At 35.8% G+C, this 16,832-nt stretch overlaps 1 protein-coding gene across 2 annotated transcripts in view; it reads left to right on the forward strand.

Annotated features, from left to right (window-relative positions):
- BLACAT1 (BLACAT1 overlapping LEMD1 locus) overlaps positions 1-4,508 on the forward strand; it is a 53,511-nt gene extending 49,003 nt beyond the window's left edge. For both annotated transcript variants that reach the window (XM_087929416.1, XM_087929415.1), the window contains exons 3-5: positions 974-1,187; positions 1,658-3,405; positions 3,800-4,508. In XM_087929416.1, the coding sequence (XP_087785542.1) occupies positions 985-1,116 (132 nt within the window). In that variant the 5' untranslated portion in view covers positions 974-984 and the 3' untranslated portion in view covers positions 1,117-1,187; positions 1,658-3,405; positions 3,800-4,508. The remainder of the gene's footprint in view (positions 1-973; positions 1,188-1,657; positions 3,406-3,799) is intronic.
- The last annotated feature ends 12,324 nt before the right edge of the window (positions 4,509-16,832 follow it).

Consider the following 16,832-nt stretch of genomic DNA (forward strand, 5'->3'; position numbering starts at 1 on the left):
AAAAAGGTGGAAGTCACAATTATATGTTTATTCTTTAAAAAAAAACATTATTGCTTCTCTATTTCTTATTTTCCATGCTTGCTCTTGTTTGTTTTATATATTTTATTAAATTAAAAATTATAATAAAAGAGAGAGTTAGAAATTTATGAAGGCTTTTATAGCAGCCACAAGAAGATAATATATGAGTCACTGGACACTGACTCATTGATAACATGGCATGATAGAGATGGGACTAAATAATGTAGCTTCTAATTCCTAGTATGACATACAGAATAGAATGAACTGTGTTTTTTAAAGTTACATTTTTACAATAATAGTATAGTTTTGAAATTAAGTTGCTGGTTGATGGGGAGGGAGAAATAAATCAAAAAGAGAGGAAGATGGCTTCTTACGTTTGAGCACCGAGTGATGTAACAGCAGCTTGTCTTGTTTCAGAACATATTCTTGTCATTATTAGTTTGTTTTTGCCTCCTGTGGGGACAAAATTGTTTTTCCAATCCTATTTTTGGTTGAATAAAATTCAAAGAAAGTATAACAGCCAATGAACCCTGAAAACAGATTTAGTTATGATTCATGTAATAGTGACTTCCCTTAAAATGTAATTTGTGAATTAATTACCTTTTAAAAAGTTAATTCAAGGGTATAATATCCTTCATATTTATATAAGGAGTAAGTTATATTAAAGTAATAGCTATTTTCAAATCTCATCTCACCTAAACAATATTACTGGAAATTTCAGGGAATGAATCTGGGATTCTCTATGTGTAAAACGTATTCTGCCCACAGACTAAGGTCTCACTCCAGATGCAAAAATGTCAGATGCAAAAAACAAAATCCATTTAAAATAGAATGTTTGTAGTTTCCTATCTGACTAGCAACCGGAAATATTGATCCAAATTTACAGCAAGAGATGTCTTGTTTGATAGAGGGGAAACATCCCAATCCTTTCTCTCTTTTATCTTACTCGGTATAGATTTCCTTTGGATGCTTCTGTCCCCTTGCCTGTTCTGGAGGATGCCCCAATTCACCTTTGCTTGCTTCTGTGGGCTCCATGGCTTCTGCAAAGTGAAGGGGAAACATGAAGAGTCCAGTTCTGAGCGAGAAACTGCTGTTTGAAAAAAGAAGGCTTTCCTTTTCGGGGTTCACTTAAATGTGAATTGGAAAAACATGCTTACTGCAATCACTTGGTATGTTGTTATTGCCCCTTTCTTTGAGGCTTTCTTTCATGGCTTGTTCACCCTTTGGGCTGTTTGTGTCAATGGGTTGGATAGGCAGAAAAAATATTAGTGTGACTGCATAATTTTTTAAAGAGTATCGCTTTATAGATTTAGAAATGTCAATGAACTGATGAGCCAAATAAATAAATAAATAATAAATAAATAATATGTATCCCACTGCATGACTCTCTGTGTGAGTGTGTGCGCGCAAGAGTAATTGGGCTTTGGGTTTTCTACGGAAAAGCTACCCTCCCTCTTTTGGGTCTCCCATGGAGCTTGATGGATTAGCATAGGAAGGTACACCGATAGGAAGAGATGAACCTGCTATGAATGATAGCCTTTTGTATCAGCATCAGGAAAGGGAAGAAAAGAATGTGTGTGAAAGATATTAATCTGCTTTATTACATTTATTTTTCTCTCCTTGTTTTTCTTCTCTACAGATTATGGAGGTGGAGGAAAAATTACTCAATACAAAGGACAAGCATTACAAAGGAACATCCAAAATCTATCTGGGGAAATGACCATTCTACAGTTTCCTAGTTTGAATTATGTTGACCTCTAGAGACTCTAGATATTGATGATTTTTTAACAATTCAATTAATTTATTGAGATACACCAGCCATTCCTAAACTGGAATGTGTTATAAGTATTGGACAACAAGCCAGCTGAGTAACTTTGGGCCAATCACTCTCTTTCAGCCCAAACCACCTCATAGGGTGGTTGTTGTTATAGGGAAAATAGGAGGAGGAAAGAGTATTTAAATATGCCTTAGGTTACCTACAAAGTAGTAAAGGTGAGATAAAAGTCAAACAAACAACAAACAAGGAAACTCCCTTTCTGGTTGGGACTCTGTGGAATGAAGCAGGTTAAAGCAAACTACTGTATAGATTTGTTTAGCTCTTTTGCTAGAGAAGAGCCTTTGACAGAATCAGGCTGTTTTCTTAATTTGGTTTAAACCAAACACACAATATTGCTCACATTTAGAATAATAAAGATGGAATAGATCATTTAGGCTATCTAATTGCCTTCCCTGATATAATCAAATATATTTGAGGTATGGTTAAGAAGAAAGGACTGCCTTAGATTATAAGCAAATCCATTTAAGGCTTGTTTGACAATATTCATATGTTTGTACTGGGTCATTTTAATGACAGTTTTGGCAAACATTTTGATATATAAAATCTGGTAGATGCTCCTTTCACGATCTAAACATGTTCAGCTCATTTCAGTCACTGAATGCAATCAAGAAAGATAAGCTAGTAGTTTTCATTAGAATTAAAATACTATGCAATTCCTCTTATGTGTAAACTATAAATACACTGAACTTCAGCCAATGATAAGTTAATTGTAGGTTTGGATCCATATTTCTCTTTAAAAATGCTGCTTTTGTATTACTTAAAGCATTTTTCTCAAGTCATAGCACAACTGGATGAAAAGGAAGCAAAACCCCCCTCTATTTTTGTAAAGTAAGGAAGGAAAGTAGAAATCAGTCCATTTGTTTTTTAGCAGAAATGAATGAAGAAACATGCAGTTAAGGTATGGGAACAGTTGTCTGTGGGGAGTAGAACCACATTTATGGCATAGTCCTATTTTCTCCATTGCTTGCCATGCATTTCTTGTTGCAGAATCATTTTCTGTCAGTAAAGTAAGCACCTTTTCTTAGGGCTTTTTGAACTTTACAAAGCAGGTAGAAACCCCACTGAATAGAGCTATGTAATACGCATTTCTATATATTTAACTTTGGGGCTATATAGTGGCAAACCTCTTACCGGTATTGATAAATATAATCTGAAATTTTTATTTTGTTGGGACATTCCAAAATAGTTTCCTAGGAGGCAGAACTTAGGAAAGATTTATATTACTTGAATCTATAACTTCAGCTGGTGCAAAATGTGGCAGCATGAGCAGTTATGCGTTCAGGTAGAATACACGCTCCACCTCTGCTTTGGGAGTTCCATTGGTTAATAGTGTTGTTCCAGATCCAATTCAAGATGCTGGTGTTGATCTTTAAAGCCCTTCATGGCATATGACCAGGTTTTTGGAGGGACCGCCTCTTCTGGATTTCATTTGCCTGCCCCAACAGATCCAGCAAGGGAGGTCTCATATGATTTCCATCAGCTAAAGAGCTACATTTGGCAGGTCCTGGCTGTGAGCCTTTGCTGAGGTGTGGAATCTTCTACCTCCTGAGGTAAGTTTAGCTTCATCATTAGAGCTTCCAATGATCCCTTAAAACCTGGTTATGCCAGCAATCCTGGGAAGCCCAAAGGATGGGTGGACTTATGTGGTGGCTTTATTATTAACACTACTTTGTACATTTATTTTTATAGTTTTTAATTTTTATAAGTGGTCTTAACTTAGTATTTATTCATTACTTTTTACCTTTATTGTACACTTCCCAAAGTCACTTTTGGTAAGATATGCAGCTATAAAAATTGGATAAAAAGATATACTATATAAATGTAGGTCTGCTTTGGAGTAAGAATGTGATCAAGTATTTAATTTGCAGAACACTAGCTAGCTACAAGACAGGAATATTTATGACAGAGCTATCTAATTTTTTGTTTGCTTGTTTGTTTTGACAGAGTTGTTTCTGCCAAAAAAAATGTATTGCATTCTTTTAACAAGTTTCTGTGGCTTGATGGAAGTATAGAAGACATGCACAAAGTATGGAAATTAAGACAAGAAAGAAAAGCCATTCAAATTCCTTGTTGCAAACTCTTCTTGAAGATTACACAATGAAAACTATATGAAATTACATGTGACCTTCTCCCTAGTATTCAATATTCTGTTTGCATGACTAATGCAGGAATTTTGAGCTGTGAACCGGAATGAAGTTAATCCAATAATTCTAGTATTTCCAACTTTGTAATTTAAAAATTAATATATATCACACTTATTATAACTTGTATAATTACTGAATTCCACATTTATTCTAGATAGAAAAGATCATTTAACAAAATAATTACCACAGATACATTTGTGGTTTTATTTTTAGGTTTTTGTTTTTTGTTTTGCAATGAAGGTGATATATTACTATAAGAAAAAATATTTCTGCTTAGTAAATATTTCTGGGTTAGTAGTTATCATTTTTGGGGAGAAATGTGTTAAATTGGAATTTAAATGTTTTAATTATATGAGTACTCAGGATGTTGCTCTCAAAACACAAAAATCAAGGAATCATCTATTTTTTGCCGTAATTGTACTGACAAACAACACCATTTAAAATGAAGTGCCTGGGTGGTCAGTTACTATACAAAGTTATTAAAAATTCAAGCTTTCAAAAAAAAAAAAGATTAACATTTACCTGAACATTCAAACTATAACAAATTTTCAATTCTCAAATATTGGAAATTATAAGTTTTTGCTAATACATTGAATAAAATTACATTATCAGGGTTTTTTGTTAATACAAAATAAGACAGCCAAATCTTGCAATACTATAGAAACCAATAGACCTTATATATGCAGTATGCAAAATTATATGCTGTAATGTTTTTACATTTGTAGTTTATGAAATTATTGATAATATAAATCTATTGAATGTATATGCAGTTAGTTTGCACAATGAAGTGTATGGGTAACTAAATGATATACTTATATAGAGACATTACTAATTATTTAATCTATTAACTATTGGTAAATTTTCTAGTTATTTATATATAGCTATAACGTAGTTTAAATTTCACCTGAATTATGCTGATGGTTAGGAATTATGCTAATTATGCTGATGGTTAGGAATTTCATGTTGATTTCAAGATCTGCTATGTCCCCAGAAATAAATAAATGTAACATAGAAATGGCCCCAAGGGGTGTTTGTGCATGTGTGTCTCTGTGTGTGTCTGCGTGTCTGCGTGTGTGTGCGCGTGCAAGCAGGGGTGTTTGTGTGTGTGTATATATATATATATATATACATATATATATATATATGCACGCAGGGGTGTGTGTGTACATATATATACACACACACAAACATGCACACACACACACACACATGCACACAAACATGCACACACATATGTGCACATATAGAGCATGCACATATAACATGCACATATAACATGCCCATTTAGAGCATGCAGGACAAAGTAGTTGTTCTCAGGGAAAGAAATGAGACATATGTTGAAATGCTTTTTTGTCAACCACATGAAAGCAAGCTCTTTCCCCCTCCTGCCTCCCCTTTGAGAAGCTGCTCAGTATGTTTATATACGTTCTATATAATTTCTATACCTCTAACCACATCTTTCTTGTGGGAACAAGAATATTGGCAGCTTTGAAGATAACAGTGATATTGTAGGTATTTGGGACTGAAGATAATACACAAAAAGTAAATGTCACTAAGCACAACTTTAAATCCATTCTTTTTCATACGTAAGTTAAATACATATTTTGTGTCTAGTTTTCATCAATGACCTTTCCAGAAATGTGCCTCCTAGCATTTGCTAGATGAGGGGCTAATTATAATGGTTCATATTTTCTGCTACTGCAATTTAAGAATGCTGTAAATAATTGTTAAATTTGAAGTTGTGTCACATAGGTGTTGCTATTCATTCTGCTGTAGATGAGATACCAAGATTCCATATGTAAACATTTTCAGGGGCTTTTGGATTAATTGACTACGCTGAGCAATTGTCATATGCAATGGTTGTTAGAATTCTTGGAACATTTCACAGTGGTTATTTATTTGTTCAACTTACGTGCCACCCATTTTTCCTAGAGGCGATTCTAGATGGCCTACAGTCATTAAAAATCAATGAAAACATTAAAACAATAACATTAGTTTAAAATTGACAAAGATGAGGAGGAAGGGGAGAAAAATACACATGGGGGATGGGGATGGAATCTTATCAACTCCATTAACTACCTGAATAATAGGACCTTGGGTCCTAGGCCAGTTGACAGAACTAGGTCTTCAGGCCCATTTGGAAGGCCAATTTGCTTTCTAAATCTGCTGGCATAGGTGGGGCAGGCCAATCCCATTGGGGCGAGATGGTTCCTCAGATAGCTTGGACGTGCTATGAATGGCTTTAAAGGTGATAACCAATACCTTGAATTGGACCTGGAAGCAAACTGACAATCAATGTAGCTTGTGAAACCGCGGTGTAGCATAGGCCACCCTATGCCTGCTGTCTGTACAGCTGCTTTCTGTGCCAGCTGAAGCTTCTGAATACTCTTCAAGGATAACACCATGTAAACTGTGTTGCAATAGTCCAAGCATGAGATGACTAGGACTTGAGTGACTGAGTTCAGAGACTCCCAGTCCAGGAAAAGCACACAAAGTTGTGCAAAGACTCTCCTAGCCATGACTTCCACCTGCTCTTCGAGTAGTAATCAAAGGTTAAGAAGAACACCCAAATGGTGCACTGGGTCTGTATGGGGCAGGGCAACCCCATCCAGAATTAAAGATGTTAAAGTCCTGACTCCCAAAGTTCCATGCAGTCAAAGCCACTTGATCTTACCAGGATTCAGCTAAAGTTGAGTTTCATCAGCATACTGATGATACCTCATCCTGTGGTGGTGAATGGTCTCATCCAGCAGTTTCATGTAGGTGTTAAAAAGAGTGGAGAGAGTACTGAGCCCTGGGGCACACCATAAGTGGCCATGGACTGGACCTCTCACTTCCAAGGCAGGTTCCAATACTGATCAGAGTAAGGAGCCAAATACTGTCAGCGGGGCCCAAATCCTGCAGCCAGCCCAAAAGGATACCATGGTCAATGGTACTGAAGGCCTCTGAGAGGTCAAGGAGAATAAGGATGGATGCACTACTCCCATCTTGCTTTCACCAGAGACAAGAAGGGCGACCAATGCTGTTTCTTCAATGCTGTATTTCCTAGATATAAAACAAAATGTTAGATGTTAGTAAAGATAATGAATATCTAATATATATATAAATACAGATATACTTTGTAAATAACAAAAATAGGCAAATTAAACCTATGCAGGGCATCAGAAAGAGAAAAGAAAGCAGCTCAGAGTTACATTGCTTAGAATTTGGTATTTTTGCTAGCAACTCATCTGTTTCTGAAATCTGTTTTCTGACAAAATCAATGAGGATTGGCAAAAGCTCTGCATTAATATATCAGCTGCCTCAATCAATCAATAGTAACTGTCATTCATTTTCACCTGCTCAGTCCTGTTATGCCTCTTTTTAAAACAAATTTTGAAACCACTGGGACCAAATTATAACAACTAGCAAGAAAGGAGTCATTAGTTTATGTCAGGATACATTTCTACATCAGGGAGAAAGAAGCTTTAGCACAGCTTCCTCCAATAAATGTCAAGATCTTATAAATCCCAAACCAAATCTTACGAAACCATCCAGATTTGGTTTCATAAGAAAATCTAAGATGCAATGGCACATGAAAACAGTTGGCAAGTATACTCATTATTCAAAATATTCCTGGCATCTCATCTTGCTTAATCTAATCAGAATTTCTAGCTCTTAACAATAAAAACAAAGCAACAGCTTCATTGGATCTGAAGGCTGAAAGAGAATAATATATTTCTGATAAAAGTTCCACTTTTCCTCTTCTTCCTTTTTGCTCTCTAGATTCCATCATGGATTTAGAAGTGGAGAAATTCCTCAGGAATCTTCTGGTCTTATTAGCCATAGAAACCAGCAGTTTTTACATATTTGCATGATAAATTGCTTTTTTTACAATGGATTATCAGGACAATTTAGTTTTAAACCATCTATATAAATTGTATCTTATATTACTAAGAAGATAAGAATGTGTGTGTGTATGTGTGTGTGTGTGTGTGTGTGTGTGTGTATGTATATGTATGTATGTATGTATGTATGTATGTATGTGTGTGTATATATATATATATATATATATATATATATATATATATATATATATATATATAATCTTGAAGTTAGAACCTCCTATATAGATTATTCACATGCTATTAAATACCCTTTCAGAGAAATAACAAGGATAATTTTTAGTACAGACTCTTTGTAGTTTTGGAATACGCTTTCAAGTATAGTAGTCGTGGTCATGTTTTCTTAATATACAATATTTATACTTTCTTTTAAAATCAGCTGTACAAAAAGGATGAAGTATTATGATAAATGAATGCTATTGTGAATATAACTGTAAACAATAAAGAAAATGGTTAATAGCATATTTATTTTATGGGATTCTGATTTTATCTCCTAAGGTTTTTATAAAATAAAATACATTCACAAATTTATATGGGTAATATCCCTTTATGTTTCTCTCTCTTTATCAAGTGACGATAAAGACAAATATAGCTGTAATGTAGAATTCTTCTCTAAACATTTTTCAAAATTCTTAGAATTGGAGATTTTGATATATTTAGCAATGAATGTAACAAATTTTTATTAGAGTCTTTTACAATAGAGCCTCAGGGTAAAATAATTGTAACATACATGATATATAAGTGGTAGTTATTTCGAACCTATCTGGAACTCTTGATTATTTAAATTCACTACATTGAGGAGCCAGGATTTCGAATTTCTCTATAAATAATACTTTTATTTATGTAATACCCATTTCCAAGATATTTCAAAAGGTTTGATTGGTTGGTTATGATTCCAATAACATTTCTATAAGCTAACTAATTCTGCATTGCATAGTATACAGTATTTGAAAGTTCAAAGGGTAATATGACCTTTAAAAAATCATTGGAATTTTATACACTGAAAAAAATATGCTAAACAAGCTATATGGAAAATTGCATATACTGTAAATTACAACTGGATTTTTTTTTGTTGGTTTAAGATGTTTTTGCTGTTCATCAAGCAGCTTCCATAGTCTGAACAAGTTTGTTAGGTGGAGATGTACCAACTCCTCCTGTCCCAATCTGAGGATTTCTTTCTCTAGAACCCTGAGGTTGGTGCAGGAGGAGTTGGTACATTCCAATGACTCTCTACCTAACAAACTTGCTCAGACTATGGAAGCTACTTGGATGATCAGTGAAACATCTCAAACCAATAAGAAAATTAGCCCAGTTGCCATGATGCAATTTTCCAGACAACTCTTGCTTGGATGACTGAGAATCTTCATTGACATAAACAAACTGTACTTTATGAATTATGTGTAAAACTATGCACATACAAAATAAGAGTCTTGGTGTGTATTATAATGATTTTGTCACTGCACATGGCAGACAGCTTAGTTGAGATAAATACAAGAAATGCCATTTATTTATTTGTATCTTATATTTCTAAGAAGATTTTGATATTCGCTTGAATATGTTCTACACAGCCTAGCATTTCATAACACAAGTATAGCAAACCATCTTGCCATCAGATCAGTAAAACTCTTACAGTCAGCTGACAGTTATTTTGGAGTTACAAACTTGTAAGGACATGGAGCCTAAAGATTTTTGCTGTAACAAGGTGTCTTACAAGGTTGCATTATAAATTATAGATGCTTATCATGTTTGCATCTTTCACTGAAATGGTTGCCTATTGATTGGTCTTCTTGCTGATTAATTCCCTTATCTCTTTGGTGCTTCTCTTGGAACCAGCTAAATTGCCTGACTTGACTTTTTTGCTCTCTGTATGTTCTAAAATCTATGCTCTTGAAATAAACACTTTCTTGCTCTAACTGTGAAAGCATGCTTAGGAGAGCAGATATGGTAATTGCTGTAATAAACAAACTTTATTATTACATCTCTTCTCAGTTCACAAATTATATCTGCCTCCTTGGTGCTGTTCTTTTTCCCCCTTTTTATTGCTGAAACTGATGAACTGAAATATTGGCCACATTCCTAAGCTTGAACAATAGCATAAAGAAGTGATTGGAACACAAAGATAATGCTTGCTGGGTACAATCAGAAATATAATGTAGAAGGATAATTAAAATGAAAGGCAAATTAGATCACTGTGGGATAACTCAGTTGTTCGCTTTCCTTAATATTATTCTATGTAAAGAAAACAACACCGCATTAGTAAGATCATGGTCATGCTTTTGAGTAAAAATTTGGGCCTGTTTGCACAACATTAAAAACAGAAATGACTTAAAAATTCAAAAAATTCTATTCATGGCAACTAGCTACATAGACAAGTGTGCTGTCTATGTGATAGTAATTGTAAAATATTAAATGGATTACATTCCCATCACAAATTATTTATATTTACAGTTTGGGTAAGTTGCTGGTCTTAGCTCTAAATATAAATATTCAGGTAACAGAGACAGCCAGAAATGCTTTTGCAGAGTTACAAGTAGTATACAGATTATGCCCATTCTTAGAGATGATTGAACATACTTCATGACTTGAATATTTACTATCTCCCCTTAGCCATCAAATTGTATGTGTCTTCTGTATGTATATCATTATATAAATTTATTTAATCACATAGAATTCTCTCTGAGGTATTCTAAAGCCACAACAATCTAGATAAATGTTTGTCAGCCTCAGTAGCTTTACAATATGTGAACTTTAACACTCAGAATTCCACAGCATTATGAGAGTTGAAATCTGTTCATTTTAAATTGCTGAGAAACACTAGGCTAGATTACTTCAACCTGGGCTGGCTGTAGGGAAAATATTGCTTCCTTATTAAAATACTATACTATTTCTATTATTTTATTATTTAAACATGTTTAAGCTACTTATCACTGAAATGATTCCTACAAATAAAAATAAAAAATGAAATAATAAGTAATTATTAATACTAAATTTTAGATTAATCAACACTAATTAAAAAGCACTCACTCTTTATGCAAGGAAAAAACCTAGAAAAGAAATAGATATTAAACAAATATCTGGAAACAGCATATTAGGGATTCATGCATAGTAAAGAGAAAAATGAAAAAAGCCTGTGATTCACTGTCATGTGATTATTTGTAAAAAATCTCCCCTAATAATCTTAATTGTCTAATAGGTTTGTATAGAGATTTATTAACCACCAAACCTGTCAGGATGTATCTGAGTGGTTTGAAATTCTCTCAGAAATCTGGTGGTTTAGTGATTGTCAAAATGACATAAAATCTCTTCATAATAACAGTGAGAAATAAACTGGAAAATGAACTTTATAATGGCAATAATTAAAAGCATTCTCAAATGTGAAATTCACTGAAAGTTATGATTTCAGAAGTGTTACGGTCTACAACAAGCTGTAGACAAAACTTTTAGGCCCAAACACCCGCTGATGCCTAACAGTTTCTGTCCCACCTGACTTCTTTTTGAAAACATCTAATTAAAATAAATAAATAAGCAAATAGGAAGCCAACATGTTGCAAAGAAAAGCTCTAGAATGATCTTAATTTCTAAAAAAAATCTGGGCTATAAAAATCATTCAGGCATAATTGGAAATTAAAATAAAATATTAACCAATGTTTCTTTGGTGTGGGGTCCCCACCTGCACCTGTATCCCTTTCAATGGGCTAGGATGATAGAGAACTTGTCTTGCAGAAATACTGAGAAGGGCAGAAAATATTCTTATCAAGTTGCCTTTTAGTGTACATTCATGATCACCAGCAGGAAGTCACTCTATGAATGAGCAAGTCCTCTTTGGCAAACTTCTAAAGGTATTCCACAATAAGGTTAAAAACATCATGCATTTTCATACACTTCTCTCTTCCAAAATCTCAAGACCTTTTCTTAAAGTTGAAAAAAGATTAATCATTGATATGTTTCTTTTTCTTTCAATGTCAGGAGCAATCCTGGGTACTATCCAATAGAAGCACACAACTAGGTAGAGTGCAATTTAATTATGTGGAATTCACTCCCACCTTAAAATTCAGGCTATGAAAACATCATGATTTAAATATTTAATCAGTATCTTATGTGTAATATTGCCTTCATATGTGATGTAATTAATCTATTTTTAATGGTCAACAAGTGTTAATAGTCAAGTCAACCAGGCTTTCTTTGTTGTAAAACATTATCTCCATTGTACCTGTCACAATGACTTATATTTAGCTGCCAAGAAAAATACCTTTTCTAGTGCTCATAGGAGCATCCAATATATAGTTATATCATAGGATCATCCAAAATGTAGTCATATTATAGGATAGTCCAAAATAAATTGAATTCATTTTAAATTATTTTAAAATGCAAGATGCTTACCTGAATGCCAAATACAGGGATATGCCATAGAAACGATGTGAACAGTTTTATGCTCATATAAATGATGTGAAGAGTTTTGCGAAGCCCTTTACATACTGTATGGACTTAGTCTCTTGGGAATTCCCCCCTCCTGAATAAAGATATAATTCTCATTACAGAGAAGGCTCAGATCCTGCAGGGATTAGTGGTACACCTGGAAGCTGTCCTCAACCAACTCTTAGCTATTAATGATGAGGTTGGTTGACAGGGTTTCTCAGGTCAACATAAACACCATGGATGACCCCTAGTAGCAGCTGAAGTCATGGTAACTGTCAGCCAGCTCCCCAATGGAAAAGTTCCAGGGCAGGCACCTTACCAGAAGAGATACACAAATTAAGTGCCATGTATTTATACAGTTCTATACAAAGTCAGTACCCATGTATTTTTAGAGAAACCCACAGGTCAAGCAAGGATCCATCAGGAAATTAAAGATGTATACAATGCATTGTATACATCTACCAGAGGAAGGGCAATTGTCAAGTATGTGACAATCACTGAGGAATCTCACTGTTCTCCATCACAGAAAAAAATCTTGGAAGAGTTTTGGTAAACAATCTGGTCACTCATCTGGAGATGCACCTGTCTCCACAGGGTTGTGGTACTTAGTACCCTTCTGTACACCTGTGAAATGTGGACTGCATCAAAGATGTGCAATATATTCTAACCATTTCCATCCTGGTTTTTAAAGAATATTAGGCATCAGATCACTAGATAGAGTACCCAAACACCGAAGTTCTCTTTAGACCAAATCTACAACGAATCCAAACACTGCTAATAAGAGCTGCCTTAAGAAAGTTCAAAACATTCTCAAAGATCCATCTCATCCTGGTCACCCTATTTTTGAACTATTACCATCTGGCAGACGGTACAGGATAATAAAAACAAAGACAAAAAGGCTGAGAAACAGCTTCTATCCCAGGGCAGTAACTCCATTGAATTCTACTGTATACTGCAATATTAATGCGATATCAGGGGTTTTCAGTTCAATGTGTGGAGTGTGAGGGATGTGTGTGTTTATTTTCATAGTCATAAATTGTACACTGAAGATGGTATTTAATTTTGTTGTACAAGGTGCAATGACAATAAAGTAAACTAAACACAGACAGGTTGGGCATCCGGATGCTGGACAAACATGTACCTAAGCAGCTCCTTTTTACATTTACACTAGACAGAAGAATAAATGTTACAAAGATACATTAAAGGCTTCATTGAGGTTACTTGACATAGAGACTATGTTAATATGAGATTGGAGGCTAAACTGTATGATGAACAGTTGCAGGAACTGGGAATGTCTAATCTAACAAAGAAAAGGACTAGGAGTGACATGATAGCAGTCTTCCAATGTTTGAGGGGTTGTCACAGAGAGGAAGGGGTCAACCTATTCTCCAGAGCACCTGAGGGCAAGACAAGAGATAACACAAGGAAGCTTATCAAAGATAAATCCAACCTAGAATTAAGGAGAAATTTCCTGTCAGTGAGAACAAATAATCAGCTTGTCTGCAGAAATGATGGGTGCTCCATCCGTGGAGCTTTTTCAGAAGTGATTGCTCCAGAATGGTATACAGTCTCCTGATTGAGAAGAATATTGGACTAGAAAACCTCCAAGGTCCCTTCCAACTCTGTTATTCTCTCTGGAAACAGTAATTATGAGATGGATTTTGGAGTCTTAGTAGACAACCAGTTAAATACGAACCAGCAGTGTTTGGTAGCAGCCAAAAAAAGCCAACACAATCCTAAGTTGCATTAATAGAGGGACACAATCAAGATCAAGTGAGGTACTAATACCACTCTATAAAGCCTTAATAAGACCACACCTAGAATACTGCATCCAGTTTTGGTCACCACATTATAAAAAAGATGTCGAGACTAGAAAAAATGCAGAGAAGAGCAACCAGGATGATTAGGGGACTGGAGACTAAACCATATGAAGAATGGTGTGAACAAGGAGAGATTTAACCTGGAAATAAGGAGAAACTTTCTGACAGTGAGAACAATCAACCAATGGAACACCTTGCCCTCATAAGTTGTGGGAGCGCCATCCCTTGAGACTTTCAAGAAGAGATTGGACTGTCATCTGTCAGAAATGGTGTAAGGTCTCCCACTTAGGCGGGGAGTTGGACTAGATGGCCTACAAGGTCCCTTCCAACACTGATTATCTACTAAGTTATATCTATTAAGGGAATCAGGGCCCTTTTCTCCCCTTTAACCCCCATAACTCACATTGCTCCCTTCTCCGTTCTTCCCTGCGTGCCCTAGGATAAGAGGAAGTGGTCCTGGGTCTTCTTCTGAAGGCCCAGCCGGACTGTGCCCTTCCCCAGTTTCTTCCATAGCCATTGGAGCCACACTCCCACTCCCTGTCAGCTGCTCAACCTCCCCCTTGGAATCAGATTCTAACAGGGGCATGACAACGGTTACAGGAACTGGGCGTGGCTAGTCTAGTGAAGAGAAGGACCAGGGAGACATGATAGCAGTGTACCAATATTTGAGAGGAGGGGGTCAAGCTATTTTCCAAGGCACCCAAAGGCCAGACAAGGAATAATTACTGGAAACTGATCAAGGAGAGATTCAACCTAGAAATAAGGAGAAATTTTCTGACAGAGAGAACATCAACCAGTGGAATAGCTTGTCTTCGGGAGTTGTGGGAGCTTCATCACTGGAGGCTTTCAAGAAGAGATCGGACTGCCATTTGTCAGAAATGTATGGTCTCCTGCTTGGGCAGGGGGTTGGACAGGTCCCTTCCAACTCTGTTAATCTGAAATATTTATATTTAACAGTTTATAACTTTTAATGTTGTAAGCTGCCCCAGAGTTGTCTCAAGGAGAGTTGGGTGGCAAAAAAAATGTAACAAATAAAATTCGACCAACTGAGAAATCCTGGTGCAGAATTACTCTACCAGGTGGGACCTCATCCATAAGGGATGTCAAGTTGACAAAGTAAGACTGTGGAAGCACAACATAAGCATGAGTTGCACACGTCTAGAGCCATCAATGCAACAACCACAGTGTTTGCCCAAAATGTGCCAGGACATTCCCTGCTCAAATTGGCTGATCAGTCATTTTCAGACATACCCCATTTAGTTTTAATACAACTAGAGGTGTTGAAGTCCACACTGGACAACACAACAATTTATCTAAACTTTTAATAGTCAAAATAGCTCCATTTATTCTGGGATCAGCAAACCGCCCTCAATTTAAAAATAACTATTTTCGCAGGTTTAGTGCAGACATATGAAAAACATGATTAGCTAGTCTCTTTTTGCATTCCCCACTGCCTGGAATAGCTTGGAGACAGATCCGGCAAGGAAAAAAGGACCAGACAGTGCCATCTGCAGGATATTTTCTTCTTTATACAGAAAGCAGCTGCTGGTGGTGGTGCATCATTTGGAAACTTGTTACATTTCCTGAATGAAATTTTCATTTCTTGATACATGTTAGAGATGATCCCCACGTAGGTGAAAATAAATGTGGCAGGATTTCAAATATGTCCGAAATTAAGGTGTGAACTTTGCTGAGAAAAAATACAGCAGACATTTCATTTGGCACATACACAGAGCTGATTAATACCTGTAGAGTGTATTGCTATTGCTCTTACAACAATTGCTCCAAGGACTGTAGAACAGATTGAGTTCTCCCTCTGAGGTTGGGGACTGATGACAATGATGAAGAAGTTGTAGCAGAGTGTGTTCCTCGATGCCTCTCAAATACTCATCCACCTACCTACTGAAGATGACACTGGTATTCATTTTTTCAGAGGCACAATGCTTTCAATGGATATGTGTGTGTGTGTGTGTGTGTGTGTGTATGTATGTCACGGGACTGTGAATTGTGTTGTGTTTTGCCATTTTCCATTGGATATGCTGAATTAGTTTATTGACCATGAGATTTGCTTAACATCTGCCATATTTTTAAGAAGACTCAGTGACTTACTTTATGACCCTTATAAAATAGCCACAAAACTGAGTCAAGTCATGTGGTGACCTGCTTAATAACCAAACTTCCAATTGTGGTTAACTGTAAGTGGGGAATACCTGTCTATGGTTTCTTCAGTAGCTCATATCTCATAACATTAACTTTAGTTCCTGAAAAATTCCATTGCAAGAACTATTAATCTTTAAGATGACAGAAGATGCTTTATTGCTTCAATGCAATCTCTACTGAAATCAGCAGAATTCATTTGAAGCCTAATTAAATGTGCATATATGCCTTGGCTCATGTTCCAAGTTTTACCTATGCTACTGGCTGTTGCATTTCAAGAGTAGCAATTTGGTGACCCTTTTATATCCATCTTTGTTTTATTCCATCATTATCTCCTGGTGCCTTCTACATGCCATGTGTTACACATGTTCCATTGATCATTAAGCGAGTCCCTTCTTGACCACATCAGCAATGACATAGTCTGGCAGCAGACAACCATTACACCAATAACAGAATAAAAGCAGGAAGAATGCTTTTAGTGGTATTGTCACATCCTACAAGCAGCCACTCACACTATTGTTTGCACTGCCTACTGTTTTAACACTGGTGGCAAATG

Source organism: Pseudonaja textilis, chromosome 3 (genome assembly GCF_049901715.1).
Source record: "Pseudonaja textilis isolate UNSWEBS1 chromosome 3, rPseTex1.2, whole genome shotgun sequence".
In the NCBI taxonomy this organism is placed as follows: Eukaryota; Metazoa; Chordata; class Lepidosauria; order Squamata; family Elapidae; genus Pseudonaja; species Pseudonaja textilis.